The 20985-nt window shown below is 39.1% G+C and overlaps 1 protein-coding gene across 3 annotated transcripts in view; it reads right to left on the bottom strand.

Moving 5' to 3' along the window:
- Positions 1-3550: 3550 nt before the first annotated feature.
- LOC147152963 (voltage-dependent calcium channel subunit alpha-2/delta-3-like) overlaps positions 3551-20985 on the bottom strand; it is a 117034-nt gene continuing 99599 nt past the window's right edge. For 2 of the 3 annotated variants that reach the window (XM_086052215.1, XM_086052289.1), the window contains 11 exons: positions 17363-17424; positions 16851-16895; positions 16717-16779; positions 15936-16006; positions 13275-13350; positions 13100-13152; positions 12550-12605; positions 10426-10540; positions 7525-7642; positions 4815-4892; positions 3551-4693 (listed from right to left, as the gene is read on the bottom strand). In XM_086052215.1, coding sequence (XP_085908341.1) covers positions 4601-4693; positions 4815-4892; positions 7525-7642; positions 10426-10540; positions 12550-12605; positions 13100-13152; positions 13275-13350; positions 15936-16006; positions 16717-16779; positions 16851-16895; positions 17363-17424 — 830 coding nt within the window. In that variant the 3' untranslated portion in view covers positions 3551-4600. Of the gene's footprint in view, positions 4694-4814; positions 4893-7524; positions 7643-10425; positions 10541-12549; positions 12606-13099; positions 13153-13274; positions 13351-15935; positions 16007-16716; positions 16780-16850; positions 16896-17362; positions 17425-20985 lie in introns of those variants that run through there. The other variant, XM_086052373.1, reaches the window with a different exon arrangement.

The following is a 20985-nucleotide window of genomic DNA, read 5'->3' as shown; positions in this document are numbered from 1 at the left end:
GATGCTAAAAAGAAATTCTGAATAGAAAGATGTTCATGTCACATGAGCTTTCGACATTATACATGGCGACAGTGAGGCTTTAAAAGGCAAGTCACCAAGTGGAATGTCGACAGAATCGTTTGTGTGTTTTCCCAGCTTGCCTTCACCATGGCGTGTTGTGACCGCCAAGCCTGTGTGTGGTCCTTGTGTGGTTCAGCTCCTCAGAATCATTTCCATCTATCTGTGGCTCTCAATCAATCTTATACCTGATTGTGATACTTGAGTAAAAGTACTGGTATCTTAACAGAAAATACCCGATAGAAGTTAAAGTCACCGTGTCCAATATTACTCGAGTAAAGGTAAAGTATCTGATATAAAACGTACTTACAGCAACACTGTGTCATATGTCAGTTTTTGTTGATTATGGTGGCGTCATATGGGTAAAAGCGGTAGTGTTTTGATAAAAATTAACCACATTTCCCATGCGTGCCCGCGCGTAGTGTCATGAAATCGTGAGCCGTCCTTCTAGCGAAAGGCAGAAGTGAGCATGTCGTAAAACAATTCTGGACATTTGACTTTTTTTGGGTGGCAGGGTTGATCCCATCCTCCTAAAAAGTTGCTTTGTGCCAGCAAAAACGATACAGACCCCCTCAGGGCATGAAGTCCCATTCAACTACTGTACTTGTAAGCCACTGTTTCATCAAAAGAGTTGTGAAAAAAAATTATTAAGGTCCATTTCTTGCCCAGTGCTGCTTTAACTATCAAAAGTTATTTGTTCACATGAAGTGTACTTGAAGCATTTTAGGAAGTGTTTTGATTATTGTTTTGTTTATTTGAATGTTATTTTTACATCTTTGGTACACCTGCTCTCTATTAAATCAAAACTAAATTAGTTTACTTTAGTGGTGTAGGTAAATATCTGTGGCTTGGCTAATGAGTGAAGTTAGCTAGGACATGTTAGCCTGGCCATCACATTCACCATAAGACAAAACAAGCTCATGACTCCTTAAAAGAAGGGTGACGTTTCGACTTAACAAATTAATTTAACCTACCAGGTTGGATGGGGAGTCTTTGAATGCCAATATCTCTGTCACTTTAGATTGGCATTTGAGGCACTTCATCCAATGTACGAAAAGCATTCCTATATACCCGCGGGCGTGTAACGTCAACCTCGTTATTCCACTATAAAATGCACCACTGTAGTCTTTTGGACTGGACTTTAAGACTGGTGATCACTTACGTACTGTGTGTATATGTAGAAGAGTTTGTATGAGTGTCTATTTGGGTGTTAGTACCGGTATATGAAAGCGTGAATGTCTGTGTAATTCTTTGATTCATCTACAAACATAGTCAAGTTAACAGACAATTTGTTTTGTTGATGAATGTGCATAAGCCCTTTTGAGGGTATTTTCTCTTGTGATCTTCTCAAGGAGTCCCATGCTACCACAAACAGCAGGAATGTGGCTGCTAAACCATAAAATACATTCAGAAATGTTCTTCTTGCTTTTGATGGACATTTTCTGGGTGTGACTGTCTTGGCCACAGAATTATGTGCCTAGAAAGTTTTGTCAGGATAAATATATGTACAGTGCACATTATACAATTTTGCACTAGTGGGTAGGAGGGTAGTGTCGCACTAGCTTTGAATCTGCTCTGTTCGAATGCTCTGCTCTTTCAAATATGCATTTTATACCCCATCAAACACCTTTTAAAAGAACCATCAGTGACTGCTGACCTCACATATGTTTTTCAGGATGAACGAACAATCATTTGCAGAGACAAATCTTGCGTAAGACATTCCAAAAGAAGCTGTTATAGTTGCTAAGAGAAAAGAGACTCTGATTGCACTTCCTTCTGTTTTACTTTCTGGTGTCTTAAAAGCTGTATTGTTTGTTTGTTTGTGAGATTATCACCAAAATACGAAGAATGTGTTCTATTACTAGCATGAAAGAATGAGTGATAAGCATTTATCACTACGGACGTAACAATTCATCGAAAATCGATTTAGAATCGATTTAAATTACTTAAAAGATGCATCGGTATATAAATAAAAGAATCAATATTGAAATTTTGATCACAAGAGGATTTGTAATGATAACAATCAAATGTATTGTGCATTTATTTATTTTCATGTTTAGTTCTGGCACTAACAAAACACTGATAACAAGAGAAAAATGTAGTTAAGCAGTCAAAATTATTGGTTCGTTTCCAATATTTTTTGTAAAGTTACGAAAATTTACTGTATCAAGCACAAAATGCAGATGTTAAAATAAAAACATATTTTGGTCTTAAAATGAGTCCTTCATTTTGTTAAAAAAAAGATTTTAAAAAATCGAATCAAATAAAGATTGGAAACCGAAAATTGAATCGAATCGGGGCTTGAGTGAATCGTTACGTTCCTATTTATCACTCACGCAATCTGAGGGTGGCAGCAGGACTGAACTTGTGGCAGATGCCTCGGGAGAACAATGCTTTACATGAGTCTGCCTTAACGCCGATGGTGTGTCGCAACACACTTTTGTCGAACTCATCTGGCAACCAGGAAGGAATCACAGACCGGATTGAATGTGTGTTGACCCCAAACAGCTCTCAGCCCATTATAGAGTGATAAATGACCTAGCAGTGAGACAGGGAGTCTTTGGAGCATTGAAAGAGGAAGAACAGGATGAACTGGGAGTGATTACAGTCACATAGCTCTGCTCAAGGGACAGAACTGTTGAAACAGTACAAGAAAGCTTGGACTTGCTAGAGCTTTACTTTGTCAAAGTAGGGTGGCCCGAAAGGCCCTGACGATGTTCACCAACAGTGACAGACGCTTACCCCCTGTGGCGTCCGGCCTCCTATCGGCACATCACGCTGGCAAAACACACCGTAACGACAGACAGCGACGTACCTTCTGTGCATGCATAAGATGTAATACCCTTCCATACCATCGGCGGCAGTAGTCACTATTTCTCATTGTTCGAAAAATCCAACCGGAAAGCTGTTGGCCGGGGGTCGGATTATAACAACGAAAACAATGCATTCGGCTATATTCTTCACTCACGATGAACTCCCACGCGAAGTAAACCATCACGTTCTTGACACGGTATTGTCAAATACTTACATTGTCAACCCTCGCTCTTGCACTTGTAAGAAGATTAACTGTTTATCCACATTTGTCACATCTCGTTGGTGCTCCAAGCGCCGATTTGCTAGTTAACAGCCAACCAGAGCGACCAAATGTCACGACTGGCGACGCCGATTCAACATACTTAAACGCCCCCAAGACGCTTACAGACGGGTTACGACACGGTGGCCACTACACCAAACAGACGGCGCATTTAGACGCCACGACGGTTCACGACCTGTGACGTCGGTTTGGTCTATCAGGGCCTAAAGAGGCGACTGGGTCAGAGGTGCCAAAGAAGAGGGAGGTGAAGCATGTGATCATGGGGACCTTCAAGTTGACAACCACGGATGAGGCGCCCGGGATACTCTCGCAGCAAATTCTGCGGTTTATTGTTTCCTGTACTACTTTGTTTGCACAAACACAATAAGATTGACCCAACATGCCATAAAATCCTTTTGCATGCATGTACGCATATGGCCTGAAAATGAATATCAAAGGATTGTTTGTGTCTATTTCCTGAGCATTTGCAGATGTGTGTTGCTGTTGAATTCAAAGCCCCTATGTGTCTCTTGGTCGATGAGAGTTCTTGGTCAAAGGTGGACAGTGAGGACAGAAGGGCAAAACAACAGATGCGCACACACATACATGTGCGCACGTACGGCTGCCACATTTCTGTTGACATGCAAAACAAAATTGAAAGAACAAAGAGAGCAAAACACGTAAAACCTCAAATCTGTCTGCAATTTGGGAATTCGGTCAATATGAAAGCTCTTCATCTTTTTATACATGACTTTATTAAAAAAAAAAAAAGTACACAAACAGGACCAATATCAATGAATAAGACAAAGCTTAAACTTGAACAACTACTCACATCAGTGGACTCAAAATCTCATAGTCACAGTTTATGGGTACCACTTGTAAATTAAATAGGAAACTTTTTAGTTATATATACTGTACAGATATAACATATAACAAAAACTGAGAATTTGACTTTTTTTTTTTTAATACAAAACATGAGACGCTTCAACTTTTTTTTTTTTTTTTTTTTTTTTTAAATCCCAGCCACATATACAGTAGTTTTACCTTCATTGTTTTTAAATCTTTAGAATAATAATTCTGAACCAGAAGAAAGTGCACCAGTCTTGTTGCTAATGGGTGGTCCGTGGCTTGAATGCCCACTTCGGTCCCAGAGACCACTTTGTCATCAAGCGAAAATCTGAACTTAGAAAAGCAAAGCTCTTGTGCATGTGAAATGGCTATAGCACCTGACTGACCACACTGCACTAGAGCTCTCAGTCCTTTCATGAATATTTGTCGTCAGCAGTTAAGTCAGGAAAATGACCTTTAACAGTGGTGAAAGGTGCTAGAATTGGAACGCCGGGAGGGTTTGGGAGTTGTTTTTTTTCCCCCCAGATTGTTTCTTTTGTGTGATTTCGTTGTGATAGTTTTACGTGCCAAGTCGATCCGACAGAAAGTTCTGGATGGATGCATAGATGCAGCCAGGTCTGGTCACCTGGGGAAGAGCGCCAGGAGGACGCAGAGCAGTGTTGCAGAAAAAGATGGTGCGAGAGTGTGAGCTCCTCCACACTCCATTGAGTTCTCCTGCAGAAAGAAGCGGGCCAAACATGATGATGGAGAACAGATATGGAACATTTTAATGCAACCCACATGCTGGCTCAGCCGAGACTACAACATACGGACGATTCAACGAGCACGCAACTACCTCCGGGTGGAACGGGTGACAGGTATCTGGGCGTCTCCTGTCCTTTTGCATCTTCAGTCTCTCACACTTTAGAGACTCGTTATGTGGAGGGGATGTTAAGGTGGTTAATAGTGACGATGCGCTGCATACAGGGTGTCCCAAAAGTCACAATACACTTCCATATCTCTGTTTATAGTTCCTGCTATCATTCGGACAGACGTGAGCACTGCAAAATAAACTTAAGAAAGAAATACTTGTTTTGAGAGGATTCAGCCTAAAAAACAACTGAAATTATCTGCCGGTGCAGTAAGATCACTACACAAAAAAAGAACAATTATCTTGGCTTTTGAAAAGTGAGAAATACCTCAAAATAAGTGGTGTAACACTAATTTCAAGCACTATTTAAGGTCAAATAAAGTTGAAACAAAAGCAGTGTACTCTGAGAAAACCCACACAGGGAGAAAACATGCAAACTCCACGCAGGAATGCCGAGGCCGGATTCAAACCCACAACCTCTGCACTGTGAGGCAGACATGCTAACCAGTCAACTGCCATGTCACCCTGGAGTACGTGACAACAAAATGAAAGACTTTTTGAGGATTTATGGCATACATGCTAAAGTAAACTGGAAGGTCTCAAATAATTATCAGTGCGAATGAAAGTGCGTTGATATTGGCGCAACCTCAGTGTTTGTAATAATAATGTCACCAGTTACTAGTTACTAGGAAGTTCTTGAAACAAATTTTTACAGCTAAAAGTTCTCTGAAAACATAAACTATAGCATCAAACTGAAACTTTGACAGTAATTCAGATTATTTTGCATGTAAATGAACGATTTTAGGATCTACAAATGAAGTAAGGGATAAAAGACAAATAATCTTAAAACAATATTAATAATCTTACAAAGATGCATAGTATATTATTCTCAAAACAAGATCAAAAATACTTTTTTGGTTCATTTTTGCAGTGGGGCCATCAGCCAGATATCTCAGGCTTTGTCGTTTTACGAAGCATATCCATTTCCTTGCCTATGGCCCACCGTTTGTCACTGGAGCGGTTTTTCAAAACTGCCGCCTGGCAACGAGGTTTTTTGTCCCCGACTTCAGTTCAGCACCAATTTGAGACGCTTTACAGCTGTCACACTGGTTTAACATGCAGTACAATTTACGCTATCCAAGGCAAGTTTCTCGAAACCGAATCTGTTTTTGACAGGCCTGCTACTACCGCCACTGATGAAAAGACAGAACTCCTAGCGCAGGCATTCGCAAAAGCCAGAAGAAGTCTATCCAGGGGTCTACAGCGGAACTCAGCATCCACCAAAACTTAATTCAGCGAATGTGTAGCACCTGAAACAGTATATTTGCTTTTAAATAATATTGCAATTTGTGGTGATCTTTATTTCACATGTACAGTACTAGTTTGTGTTAGGATGTGATGTTGTACAGTACAACAGGGGGCACTGTTGAGCATTTTGCATGCTACCGAGACCAATAAAGCTTCAGTTATATTGACTTCAGTTTGTTCAAAGGCCTTAAGATTATTAGGATTATTTTACTCAACAGCATGAAGTCAGTAAATCACTCTCTGAATCAATCTTTTGTGGATGCTGGGGGTAGTAGCAGATAGTGATGGACAAATGACGCGCTTGTGATCATTTTTGACTCCTCTCGATGGCCATCTTGGTTTAAATTTGCCGTGGAAATTTAAAACATTTCCATAGTACTATCCCATCTAGAGGAGTTAAAAAACATTGCAAGTGCTTCATGAACCTTCATTTTCCCAGCACTGCGTTGTTTGCCAAAAACAGATCCTGTTTTGAGAAACTTGCCGTGGATACTGAAAATTGTACTATGTGTTCAAGCAGTGTGACAGCCATAAAGTTGTCAAGCTGGCATTGAATTGTCGGGACCACGCGGAGATTTTGCAACAACTGCAAAATTGATACAGAAAATAAATGGAAAAATGGAAGTACGTAGGGACTTTTGGGACATCCTCGATTTTTGCAATTTTCCTGGCAATAAATGCAAAATGTGAATGCACAATGTCCATAGTAACAAAAGCCCTCCACGGAATGATAGACATTTTTTTTATGCATCAAAAATTATTACATATTTCAAGTAGTCAAACTTTGTAAAGCTGATATGGTTGTAAAGATTAACAACGCTTTTTTTCTTTACATTTCTCTGAAAAATGGACATTTAAAGCGGAAGTCAACCCAAACATTTTTTTCAAGAAAATGTTCCCAGCAGGCTCACTAGTTGAAACACGGCATTCTGATTAATTTTGCGCTTGTGGAATATAAATTAAGCAGCAAAATGCACTCCTTTTTAGCCATCTATGGCTCAATCACGGCTGACCTGTTTTCTGAATCAGAGCCGTTATTGGTCGTTGTGAGCAGTTGTGATGTCATTTTCAGTCGACAGAAGACAAAATGGCCGCCCCCGGAGATGGCTAAAATGAGTGGATTAACACTTATTCCACAAACGCAATATTTACCAGAAATGCCTTTTTTCAACTAGTGGGCCTGCTAGGAACATATACTTGAAAAAAAAAATATTCTTGACTTCCGCTTTAAAGCTCCTTGTTTATTCTTCATGCTTGCTGAATAAACACACAACTTTTTCAATAATATATATATTTTTTGTGTTATATATGCAAACCCTCAAGGTCAGTACCATTTCATCTCATGCATGTGACTCAGTGCTTACAGTCCAGGCTTTTCTTGGTAAAGGATATACATGATTTCCACAGGATCCATGGTGATTGGCTCAAACATGCTGCAATCACACGTATTACCCACCACCACCATGAAGAGATTACTGCTGGGGATCTGCTGGATTACAAAGGACCTGACAATCGCAGCCAGAGACAAAACCATCAGAAAAATACATTTGACGATTGTACAATTGAGAGTCGGGTTGCTAGAGCAGGTTCACGGGGATGAAATATATGTCTACGGCTTTGCGCTCGAAATCTCCTCTGGCGCGGAAGAGAGACTCGACTGGATGTGCATCAAAACTCACTGCCATCTGTCAATCAACGCACAGAGACAGGAGCACACATCATCATCCTCAATCTGTTCTCTTCTACTTTTCTCTTCTACTCGATCCAAGGTGTGCTTCAATGAAGTGCTGCCTAACATAAACCATGCTGAACCAGACAAATGGGGAATGAATCCTTGTTCATAGCTTCATGGCTCCCTTTTGCCTGACTGGCTGACTCGCCTCAGCACCTCGGCCAACAGTTCATGGTAAACCTTATGAAGAAGTGCAGCCAGACGGATGATCTCTTCTTTATGTCATCTTCTCTTTTTTCTTTATCTCTTACCTCACTCCCTCCCTTCGTTTTCTCCTGCTACTTGATTTACTGAAGTCGCAGAGACAGTTTCATCAGAGACAATGAGAGGCACTCATAAATAAAAGAAGCTTTAAATGAGAAGTCAACCCAATCATATTTTTTTCATGAATATGTTCGGTGCAGGCCCACTAGTTGAAACACGGAATTCGCTTTAATTTTGTGTTTGTGGAATAAGAGTTAATCCACCGTTTTTAGCCTTCTCCGGGGGCGGCCATTTTCTCACTTCTGTCTGGAAACGACATCGAAGTTGCTCTGGGCTCATGTAACAACCAATCATGGCTCAGCTTCAGAAAACACGCGAGCTGTGATTGGTCGTTTCCTGAGCCCTGAGCAACTGTGATGTCATTTTCAGTCAACAGAAGTGACAAAATGGCTGAGATGGCTATGGATTAACTGTTAATCCACAAATGCAATATTTACCAGAATGCCTTGTTTCACCTAGTGGGCCTGCATAGAACATATGCTTGAAAAAAATATGTTTCGACTTTAAAAATACTCTTGTGTTTGAGCATTCAAAGTGCACCACCTCATATGTACTCTTTCATATGTTGCAGAAATATTATTTTTGCAAAAGTGCATTTTTGATACAGCTCTTGTCCTTGGTCACATTACATTGTGCAGGTGTACTGACAGCTCTGAGATCGCACTCCTACTGATTTTACTATCTGCATTGTTCCCACAGTTATCTTCATCGTCTATCTTGTCTGTCTTTGGCTCTCAAATGTTGAGTCAGATATCCTTCCCAGAAGGCTACCTACCAAAACCTCTATAGATACTTAAAAAAGTGTCTTGATGTTACCTTTATTGTTTCAGCGCCTAAATAAAATGGAATTGAATGGAACTAGCAACTAGGAACAAAAAATGACCTCATGACTACAGGAATATTGTCTTAATTTAATAGCATGGCCATTTCAACCAACCGCAAACAGCCTTCAGTTGCGGCGTTGCACCACACTTTAAAACAGTCATCGCACCATGACAGACCAAAGCAGCACACAGGCCAAGACTGTCCCGCTCATAGTGAACGGGACATGCCGATGTTTATTCTGCAGCTCTCGGAGGAAAACATTGGCTGACTGCACGCCCGACGGCCTTGAACATACTGTACCCACGGCAACACGCACACACATGCGCACGGGTAGTGTCAATCTTGTGGGGAAAGACACACATCGTCTAACACACTTGGGATGTGATCAAAATAGCATTGGATGTCACACCGAGCAACATTTCAAGTTAACGGCTAAGATAACGAGAGCGAAAGTTGCACTGGATTTGACGAAGCTTGCACGCTTTGCTGTGGACCAAACAAAATGTCATGCACCTTATTTGCTCATTTTTGGCTTAATGAGTGTGTGGGTTCATATTTTCCAATTCCAATTTTCCATAAATGCATGTGCGGTTTTTCATCTGTCATCGTCGCTGAGAAATATGATCATTATTACTGTATGCGGTTCAACACATATTAATTCAGTGAGGTTTTTCTGAGTGTGATTCTTTGGGTGGTTCAAACACTTGAAACATTACCATGAAATAATAACAAAGACGGTTTTTTTCTTGCACACCAGCAAAATGTGTTTGTGGTACTGAAATCAACTTTGCTACTTTACACTAGAAGAGCAAAAATGATGCCACAAGCTACAGAAACCGTATTGTTTTGTTTTTGACAAGACCACTTGCCCACTTCAACATGCATAACGCAGTTACCCGACACTTCAAAGTTCAACTAGACTTCTAAAAAAATCACAATAAACATAACATTGTTTAAAACAAACAAGCGGACAGTGTCAATCAAAACAGAGTTGTTTTTTGAAGTATGCATCCCTGCAGTGAGGTTGTGTAAAGAGATGCATGAGGACTGCACACACACATATTTGCCTGGCAGTTCCACAGCTGGGAGCAATGAAGGCCCCATTGGAGAGTTCCGGAGAACACCCCACAATTGCCTGACAGAAAAGCGCAAATTGTTAATGGGGACCACACTCATTTTCCCATTTTTAAAAGGAAGCCCTTTTTTCACCTCTCTTTTACCCTCTCAAAATGCTTCGCATATCAAACTGCAAGCACGTGTTACCAGACAAATGACTAATCCGGATCATATATTTGTATTAGAAATGTCTTCATAGATGCCGGAGCTTGTTTTAATAAGCTCTCGGAGGCCTGATATCCTGATATCAACGGAGTATTGCAAAACTTTATGCTGCAGATGGACAAAGATGTATTTACAATTCATAAATAATGATTTTTTTGGGGGGTGGGGGAGTCATGTCACACATACTTGATACAACCGTCGCAGTCAATGTTGGCTGTGTTTTCTTTGATGGTTCTCTCCGACACAAAGGCCGGGTACTCGGTGTCACATGGTACCTGCATGGCTCGGCCCATCCTCTGAGCTGAACAAGAGGGGAAGAAAAAAAAGAGAGGAAAATGACGAGGAATGGAGAAAGAAGTCAAGCAGTTTGTGAGGAGTTCCTGGAACCTGAACTGCCAAAATAGTTGTGCAAATAGAATGCGAGCAAACAGTTGGACACACCACATCCTAGTAAATATACACGCTTCAGAGAAAACAGCTTTTGTGAAGCAGAGCTGTTAAGGTCAACGTGAGCCCAAGCTAGGAGGCTGATGTTGAACTCTCCTGCCACCCAGTGGTCTGAACGTGAACTACAGTGTGAAAAAAATGCTCAAACGTTCTATCCGGCTCAATGTTTCAAGGCAGCCTTATCAAAGCACGAGCTAATCCTACTTTGCATGTCACAAATAAACATTTGAACATAAGTGGTATCCTTTCATAAGCTCTCAACACATTTTCCCAAGCAAGACTTCAAGGGAAGGTGGATTACGTCTGTAATTTGAATGGGGTTGTTTAATTACTGGCCGTTAATGTGTGCATGTGTGTACAAAAGCCTGCGTGTATTAACGTGTGGGATTAGTTCAGTTTGGTCTGTGTTTCTGTCTGGTTTACAGGCGGCTAAATTGGTGCGTGCCATCTGGGTGTCACAGGCCCATGTATGCATTGTAAAAAGCTGGAGAGAGCGGTCCTAAGACCTGAGGGCAGCCAGCTGTGAAATTGTCCCGACTGTTTGGTAAGAAGCAGCGCTCAGCTTCCTTTAATTCACGATAAGCGCATGTGAGGAAAGCATTGACTTTCTCCCTTCTATTTCTCATCCAAACACAAAATATTAGCGTTCATCATAACTACGCTTTAGTCCCAGACAGCCGTTCAGCATCGACTAGGCCACAAAGTATCAGGCTTCACAATGTTTCAAATGTTGAAATAATCAGATCAAAAGTGTGTGCATGGGAAGAAAATTGAAGCCAAGAAAGAACAAAAAAACATATATAAAAAAAAAACTGTTAAATACATTCCATAGTGGACATTGCTTACCACAAGTTCCAACATATTGCAGTTCTGTACATCACATATATGCAATTCTTTTTGGACATACAAATAAAAACAAATGTGTGTGCTGACAGATCCACACCAGGGCTCATGTCGCTTGCGGCAATCTCATGTTTTTGCCGCTTTTATTTTTGCTTTTTGGATTCATGCCTCTTCTGTTCTGTTTTTCCGCGGTCAAGCTGACGTATGAAGTCAAATACAGTTCTGGTCTTCTTTCACTCACTTTTGTTCTAACAGTTTATGGATCAGTTTACATTTTGGTCTGTGGATAGGCCTTTCCAGATGGAAAATGGTTGTCATTAATGCCTAATTGGAAAGAACAATGTGTATTTAAATAAAAAATCCTTATATAGTAGAGACCCTGATTCCTCTCCCTCTCTTTTTTTTTAATTTTCATTTAAGACATTAAGCAGAAGTACAGTTAAATTAAAAATAATGTTTTGCCTACATGCCAACACGATTTCTTTAAGTACACTTGTTAAACTGTAAAGTGCATTCTTGTGATTTTTTTATGCTGGTTAAAATCTGTTTAATATAATCATTCTGCTATGATCAAAATAAAAGGGTTTCTTTCCTTTTAAGTCTTTAATCATACTGTAACAGAATAGAATACACTGAAAAAATGTGGTGTGATATTACTTGAAAAAAACTTGTAACGTGTTTTTTTCAATAAAACATTAAAAGTACATTTTACGAAGAGTTTCTGAATAAATTTTACTTGCGTAGTATTAAATTACTGAAAAAAAGACACTCAAGGGTTGAACAAACCCACAACCTTGAGATTCAACCAAACACTGTTGCAACTTTAAGTTTGTGTTTTAAAAAACAAGAAAATAGAAATTTAAATTACACATTAAATTAATCAATATTTTAAAAAATGAATGTGAGTGATATACTGTTTTTAGCTCATTTTCAGAATCAGTTACAGGGTCTTTTTCCATTACAAATAACAGGAATAAATAAAGTGAAAATAACTTCTCGTGCGTGCGTGCGTGCACTTACCTTTTGCAGTGAGGTCAGACTGCCACCAGCTGTACAGGTTGAACTCAACCAAAAATCTATCATTACATCAAAAGAACAGAGACCGTAACTTTACATGAGGTATATAATTCAACACAAACAGTCACAGAATGAACTTCAGTCTTCAGTCCAAATGGTTTTATAGTCAACATTCCTGCTATTATTTACCATCTTCCAATAAAGTTTAAAGTGCAACCCTTACTCTAACCCTAGCCCTATTTCAAAGAAAACATCGACAAAGTATCATATTCACACAGACTGCTCACGATTGCCATGATGCACTGCGGTGACAACAGACCACCCAAGAACATTCTGCCGCCACAGTGTGGCATGATAGGCGTGAACTGGCTATTCAGGAAACACCAGGCAGGCATGACTGGTGACCACATCAACATGCGTGAGTGGAAGCTCACAAATAAATACACAGATGATAACAAAAAGACATCGACGTGAATGAATCCTTCAACAAAAGACAACTTTAAGAGTATTTCTATCACAACCAAACATCACACTCCCACATCACAAGTCTTACATGACAAGCTCCGTAAGGAGCCACTTCCCGGCTGAGAGGAAGGCAAAGTAAGGCTGAAGGAGAGAAAAGAACAAATACAATATGTTCCCTTACCAGAACAAATAACAATAATAATAATTCTTGATCTAGTTTAATCCAAAGATTGTAAAAATAGGTTGACTGGTACAAAACTTACATCCAACAGTGTGTGTCCACTGTCACTGCTCTCTGAAAACACCCAACACAGAGCCTGGTAGTCATAAAGAGTCACCCTGTGTAGACAGACGAAATCCCTGAATGTCATGTTTCATAATAAATGCTTATATGAGGACAATACAGTCGATTAAATACATTATATCACAGACTCATTTTGTCATGTTAACTCATTCACTGCCATTGACAAATGTATTTGTCTTTTCAGAGTCCAACCATTCAATCCCAGGAATTTATTTATATATTTTTTCAAATTATTTCAAACATTAGGGTAAAAGAGGGTCTGAAAATGTCTGACAGTGAATGAGTTATTAATGTATTGCTTTCACTTGTTATATTATTGCTATTTTGTTGTTGTATGCAAAGAGCTTTGTTACAGCTGTAGCTGTGGTGAAATGTGCTTTATAAATAAAGTTGTATTGTATTGTATTAAATAAAGTCATTATTCAAAGATTGCGATGATGTATTTTTACTATGAAAATGTGCTTTTTGGATGGATGTCAGAAAAGCAAAGGGAGAAACCCTTGCATTACCTTCAAACATCATACAGGACAGTGTGTGTCGACAATTTGGGGATATTTTATATTTTGGTAAGATCCAAGATGACAGGTCAAGTATTGATGTTTCTAATTGTATGTATCTGAACGTTTTTTTCTGCAGTGGATATAAAAAGTCTCCACACCCTTTACAATGTCAGGTTTTTCAAGTTAAAAACAATGAGCTCAAGATAGAGAACTTTTTCCACAATTAATGTGACCTATAACCTGAAAAACTCATTTGGACACAAAAAGCATTGACCTATTTTAGAGAGGAGAAGTACAAATGAACAACTGAGATCATGTGGTTGCACAAGTGAACAGTTGAACTTTATCTGGGGTTAATCAGAGGCACCTTAAATGGTGACAATTGTGTGTTGACTCCAATTTAACATGAGTTTGAATTTGATTGGGTAATTTTGAACACAATCACACCCCCAGTTATAAAAGGGTGTGCACACTTGTGAAACCCCATTAACTTGGTCATTTTAACCTCCCCTCTCTAAAAGATTTAACTGTTTTTTAAAATTATTTACATATGTGCCTTATTTAAATTATACAGTTTATCAGTCACATTGTTGGTGTAAAAAGTTCTGAGACAATTTATCACAAAACCTTTGACATTTGAACAGGGGTGTGTAGACTTTTTTTTTTTTTATCCACAGCTATGTAATTTAAAACACAATCAATATAAACACAAATATGTTATGTTCACATCACATTTACATCAGCATCAACATCAACTAAGCATATTTGTCAAGGTTTGTGCCATTACCTTGGAAAAAGTACAACTTAAAACTGGTTTGAAAAGAGCCATTTGAGAGCCGGCTTATCCAGCTTTCGACATGGTATGCAAATCATATGGAAAAAGTGAGGAACCACGTTGCTAGTTGTACTTGCTGGCATGATGTGAGATGTATAAAACCTTCTGGGTCCTGGCTGCCTGTGTTGTGCATAGAAAACTGCTCATTATATGGCTGTACAACATCTTTGCAGTTCAACACTTTTCATCTACGGGTATATTTGACAAAACCATTCCGTTTGTCTGGGGGGACCAGGTTAATCCACAGCCTCGGGTCAGATGAAAACCTCAGTCACACGACCGATGACACAGCTGCTACGCACCACCAGGAACCAATTAGCACTAAGCCAGGTCCCATTATGTTGTAAGCAGGAAACCTGTACTAATGTCCAAACGCGATACATACGAGTAATACATCATACATGTTATTTTGCCTGCAATCTTTGAAGATTCGCATCAGTTTGCCTTTTGACTGCTCGCATTAGGAAATGATCGTCACGTTTAATCCTCAAAGTGGGCTGACAACAAAACCTTAGTTGATCCCGACTTGTATTTAGCTAAAACTGAGGATTAATCCAAATGAAAACTGTTGACATTGGCGCATTGATTCCGCACAGCTGGTGACGGTCGGAAAGGGTTAACGGCACTACTTTCATTAGTGTTACGATCTACAAGCAATATCATTTGCGCATCACGTCATGCTCAATTTCAAACTAATCCTCATCATCCAACCCTGAAGATTCTCTGAAAGCTCTCATGGGTCTCTTTGACAACTCTCAGCACTTGGGATTCATCCCTTATAACAATTGAAATGATGTCGCCCGTATATTCTCTAATGCAGGACTCTGAACAAAATACTGAAATGCACTTGTAAATAATTTGCTGGACCCTTGAGTCCCTGAATGAGTATTATTTGCACAGCAATATTAGTCATATCAAGACTATACCGTATGTGGGATATTTTTTTCCCAAACTAAAGAACCACACAACAACAGCAGCTCTTCAACAAGCTTTGAACCCACGAATGTGTGCAAATTCTATGTGTGTCTGTGATTTCCAGTTTCTCCGTCATTTCAGCAAAAGATTTGCGGTAATCCCGAAATGAAGAACGCTTCGCAAAGGGTCGGAGTTCGGCACTTAATAGCTCAACATGATTGGCCAAGTTAAGAGCTGTCAGCGCCATTGGAGACATGCTCTCATTCCGTGGCTCGTCTGTGCGCCATGATATTATGTGTGGATTTGCTAACCCACACTCACGCACACATGCACACGTTGTACTGGTACACTCACGCAAAATGAGATTTACCTCTTGAAAGAGCCCATCTGCAGGAGCTTACTCATTACAGCCCCTTCGGCTTCTCCAAAAAAGTTCCCCGTCTGAAAGGAAAGACAGTCACGTAGAAAGCAGCTACGAAGGCTACATTTACTGAGTTGATTTATTTCAATCAATCAGCAATTATCTAGCAAGCAAAAAAAGCTATTATATAAGAATAAAGTGTATATTTTAATTAAAATGTACCCGTACATTGCAATCATCATTATTATCTAAACCACTTGGGGGCAGTATTGACAGGTCTAAAGTAAAAATATTCCTATATGTGGCACTCATTCCTAAAATGAATGCTTCAAATGGATATTATATATCGAGTTTGTAGAATTGTTGTTATATATACTTTAATCTTGATGCCTGCATTCCAAATAACTTGGATTGGGTTTTTTTTAATGATGTTTCACTAACTTTAAAAAAAGAGGGCGCTCGAGTCTAGATGAGCTTCGTTAATACGCTAAAACGGGGGAACAGCCACATTACAAAATGCCACGGACATTTCACATTTGTCCTGTTTACTGTGAAAGTTTGTGTCTTTATAAATACTGGACTCTAAAGTGCAATAATACTCATTTGTTTATTTGGCTTTTTAAGCTAATTAAGTGGAATGCGGATTGAGTCTGGCACATCTGAACCAACTTGTCTGCCACATACAGATCATAATCACGTTAGCTTGCTCATCATCAAGAATATCTTTCCATTTTTGTATTCACTTGTGTGAGACTTTACTGGCCCCATATAATAAGTATGTGTGTCTAACCAGCGTATAGTCCTCTGCCACCAGAATGAATCCGTTGTTGTCAATCAGGTAGCATTTAATGTTCTGTTGAAATCAAGAAAAAGCATCACATTCAGGTTCAAATTGATGTGTAAGAAAGTAAGGAAGGAACAAACCTCATCGTCACAACTTATGGAGCATTTCCCATCGAGGGCCGCACACTGAGAGAGAGAGAGAGCAAAGTGTGTGCAGTGCAATATTAGGGAAGGCTACAAACATAAACTTGCCAGGTGCTACCCTTTATTATCTTGTGAACTCGTGCTTTAAAAGGAATACATGTAATCAACCGATTTATGACCCTTGGAAAATAAGTCTTGAAAGTCAAATGAAAAACACATTTAGTAAACGTTCACAACTATTGCCTGAAGTAATAACAAGAGAATCATATGCTCTACTTTGTACACCTTAACTTGTTTTTTTCCCCTCACTGGTAATTGACTTAGAGATGTACAATTCCCCCAAAATATTGTGTACCCATGCCACCCTGCTGAAAATTACGTTTGTATCAAATTGAACTTCGAAATAATGTTTCCAATATAATATTTATTGCAGATTTACTCCATTTTTTTCTATATCCTTATACCTCATTCATGTGTATGTGATACTGTATGAATGTGTCATTGTGTACCTGTCTGCTGGCTGTCCAGAATTTCCTCTGAAAGAATTCGAGTTTCATTTGGATGCCGACGGCTGAAAAACATATTGAAATCGCGATTAATAAATCGTATTATTCGTTGATGTCAAAGCTTAGTAGCCTAGCTTATTCAAGTACCAAACTCAACCATGCAAAACAACCATCATAGCCTCACGCCCATTCATTCCGCATGTTGAACACCTTATTCTTGAACACTCTATTCTTTTTGTCAAGTATAAAAAGACCTTGTAAATATCCGGTGAAATTCAAGCCTCACATTCTGCGGCATCCACACCTTTGCTGAATTGCATCTTTGCACATACTCAATCTGTGAAGAAGCACCTCCCTTATCTCTTAATGAATTTATTCTATTTTGTTGTTCTATTTTTATTTTGACAAGTCTTGGGACTTACTGGGCTAACGTGGCACATCGGTATTGTATTTTTTGCCATATCATGTGGAAGTGTGTTGATGTGACAACAAAAAATTATTGAATCCTTGAAAACTTAACTTTAAATATAACTTGAAAGAAAAAAAAAAGAAAATAAATTAGTACCAAAGTAAAACAATACTAAACTAAAATAGGGTGGCACGGTGGGCGACTGGTTAGCACATCCGCCTCACAGTTCAGAGGTCGTGGGTTCGATCCCGGCTCCGGCCTCCCTGTGTGGAGTTTGCATGTTCTCCCCGTGCCCGCGTGGGTTTTCTCCGGGTACTCCGGTTTCTTCCCACATTCCAAAAACATGCATGGTAAGTTGATTGGACTCTCTAAATTGCCCCTAGGTGTGATTGTGGGTGTGGATGTTTGTCTTTGTGTGCCCTAGGATTGGCTGGCAACCAATGGCTGCCCGACGACAGCTGGGATAGGCTCTAGCACGCCCTGCGACCCTTGTGAGGATAAGCGGTATCCCTAATGGATGTATAAACTAAAATAAGAGAATAAAAAACAAATAAGATAAAAATAAATACCGGCTGTTCCTGTGTGCATTGGCCTTTTAGGGGCATCATGGTGCCATGCATGCATACACACTTATAATGAAATAAGAGTAGAAGAAAGTTGGGGTTGAGCTCTATTAATATAATTTGTTTCTCACAGACCGGGAACAATATGTGCCTTTGAGTATTGTTATGTTACATTTATGGATGTGTTTCGACAGCGTTTGTGTGAACTCAACTTTACTCCTGAAAGTTGATGCTAATTAATTTCTCATTAGCATGTCAATAGGGTTTTACATCATTTAGCATTAGCAATGGTGATGTTTTCAAAACCAAGCATGTCTTGTATTTAAATGTACAATCTGTGTGTTTTTCTTCTCTGTTTATTTTTACAGTCAACTCCAACTGGGGTGTCATTAAAATATAGGCAGAATAACATACATGTCACATGTTTACTGCGCAAGTAATGGAGCATTCAGAGTACATTCACAACGTCAGGAACTTGCACACACACTGCACTGTTCGGCACATTAATCGTTTTTCTTCTATCATAATGTTTTTAAGATTTAGAGAAAGCCAAAATCGTAATTATGATTACAATTTTGTTTAATTGCCCAGTCCTAGTCTCTACACATGCGCTGTTATTGACTGGTGATCAGTCCAAGGTGCAGTCTGGCTTTCACCTGAACCCAGATTGGAAAGACTCCATTCTATCCACAACTGTGAACAGGATAAACACTATCCAGATAGGATGGAATGGATGGTCTACCTGAAAATATGATCCAGTTTCAGAGTGAGTTGCACAGTTTGACATTGTTTAACTCCTCCTCCTGCCTACACGTGTTTCCTTGTCATTAAAACATCGTGCAATGTGAACATATTTCTCGAACAGTAAGTAGAAGACTGTGAACAATAACTACAGATGGACTGGAAAAAGTGACCAGTGATCTGATGAAACCCAGGTTGAACTTTCTGGCCACAATTGCAAAAGGTAAATTTGGTATACTGGACAATATCTATCCTTGTTTTTTTGGTTTTGTTTTTTACTCTCACTGGGGTCACAGATCAGCCAGAGCCCATCACAGCTGACTTTGGGCGAGAGGCGGGGTATGCTACAAGTCAACCATTGGTCTTACTTTTACTATAAAAAGACACTGTAGTGAACTTTCAGCTGCTAAAACACTTAATTTGATCAAGGAAGTAATTGTCGTTTTGTTTTTGTGTATGTTTGTGCAATTGTTAAGGGAAGTGGTTTGCTGCTGTGGCCTGTTTTAGCTGTGGCCCAGAGGAACAGGTGCAGATTATCTCATCATAAGCTTTGCCAGATCCCTTCAGCAGCCCACCATTTCTACACCCACTTGGAAAACCCAAGAGGAAAAGCTAATTTAAGACACTGGGCAATGGAAAGAGAGCCTAGCTCATGATGCCAAAACAGGTATTATATGATTTTTTTTATTCCCTGAAAAACAGACAACAGAAATAGTGACTGTGAGGAATATAAATAACAAGGGTGGGAAACCTTTAGTTCTCATGCAGAATTCATGGAAATCTGTCAAAGTTCATTACAGGTAAAAAGAAACAGTCAAATTGTCTGGCTAGAACCGCTGTACAAAAAGACAAAGTGCCTAACTCATCATGCTTACATTTCTGCACTATAGGGGAGAATTAAATTTCCCTTGATATGATTTACGCAGATTTACGTGAGGTGTCCAATATTATGCCCTGATCTGGGTTTATGAATCCATAGATGAAGAGTCATAAAATCCACTCCAAATCCACTCATTGTCAACCTCCCATCAGTACAATCCCAGGCAGGAAGAGATGACAAGCGGCTTAATGCCTACAGTTAATTGGAATTCGACTAAGGGCTGTGCGAATGGGTGACTTAATGCAGTATATACTGTATACTGTATATAGCTAAGGCAAATGTGTGTGCACGGCGTATTTGTGTGATTTGACACAAGCCCAATTGAAGGACTCAAAATAGTTATTAAAGCAGTTGAGGCGACAATTTGGGCAGTATAATCAGGCTGCAGTGCCGACTGCTCATTTAACGTTTGAAGCAATGGGTATTTGCTCAGCTCCATGACTGTCATGGCGCTTTGCACAATACCATGCCAAGTTTTGACGACATAATTGATTGGACTTTCCTGAACAGGTAGGAATCTTATGTTGATTCTAAACAATGTAAGCGGTGTATATAAATGATAAAAGTCGATTAGTCCAATCTTCCAAGGGGCATGCGAGTACAGTATCAGAGCATTGTTATGTGAAAGAGTTATTACAAAATAGTTTTCACAAATCATAGTTTTGCTGATTATGCTAAATGAACATGTGTTTGAGTGACTTGGTTTGTGGTATATGTGTGTATATATATATATAAATATATGTGTGTATATATATATATATATATATATATATATATATATATATATATATATATATATATATATATATATATATATATATACATATATATATATATATATATATATATATACATATATATATATATATATACATATATATATATATATATATATATATATATATACAGAACGAAGATAGGAGCCCCAATCCACGTTATCTACCAACAGCAGACTTGTTGATACCGTTTAGAAAGTTGTTGATGTGACTAACTGTTTATGCAATGTAATGCTTTGGCGCAATGTAATGCTTTG

This window comes from Filicampus tigris, chromosome 1, assembly GCF_054856515.1.
Source record: "Filicampus tigris isolate MCC_2025a chromosome 1, RoL_Ftig_1.0, whole genome shotgun sequence".
Taxonomy (NCBI): domain Eukaryota; kingdom Metazoa; phylum Chordata; class Actinopteri; order Syngnathiformes; family Syngnathidae; genus Filicampus; species Filicampus tigris.
Note: the sequence above shows the minus strand (reverse complement) of the source record. Positions and strands in the feature narration are given on the sequence as shown.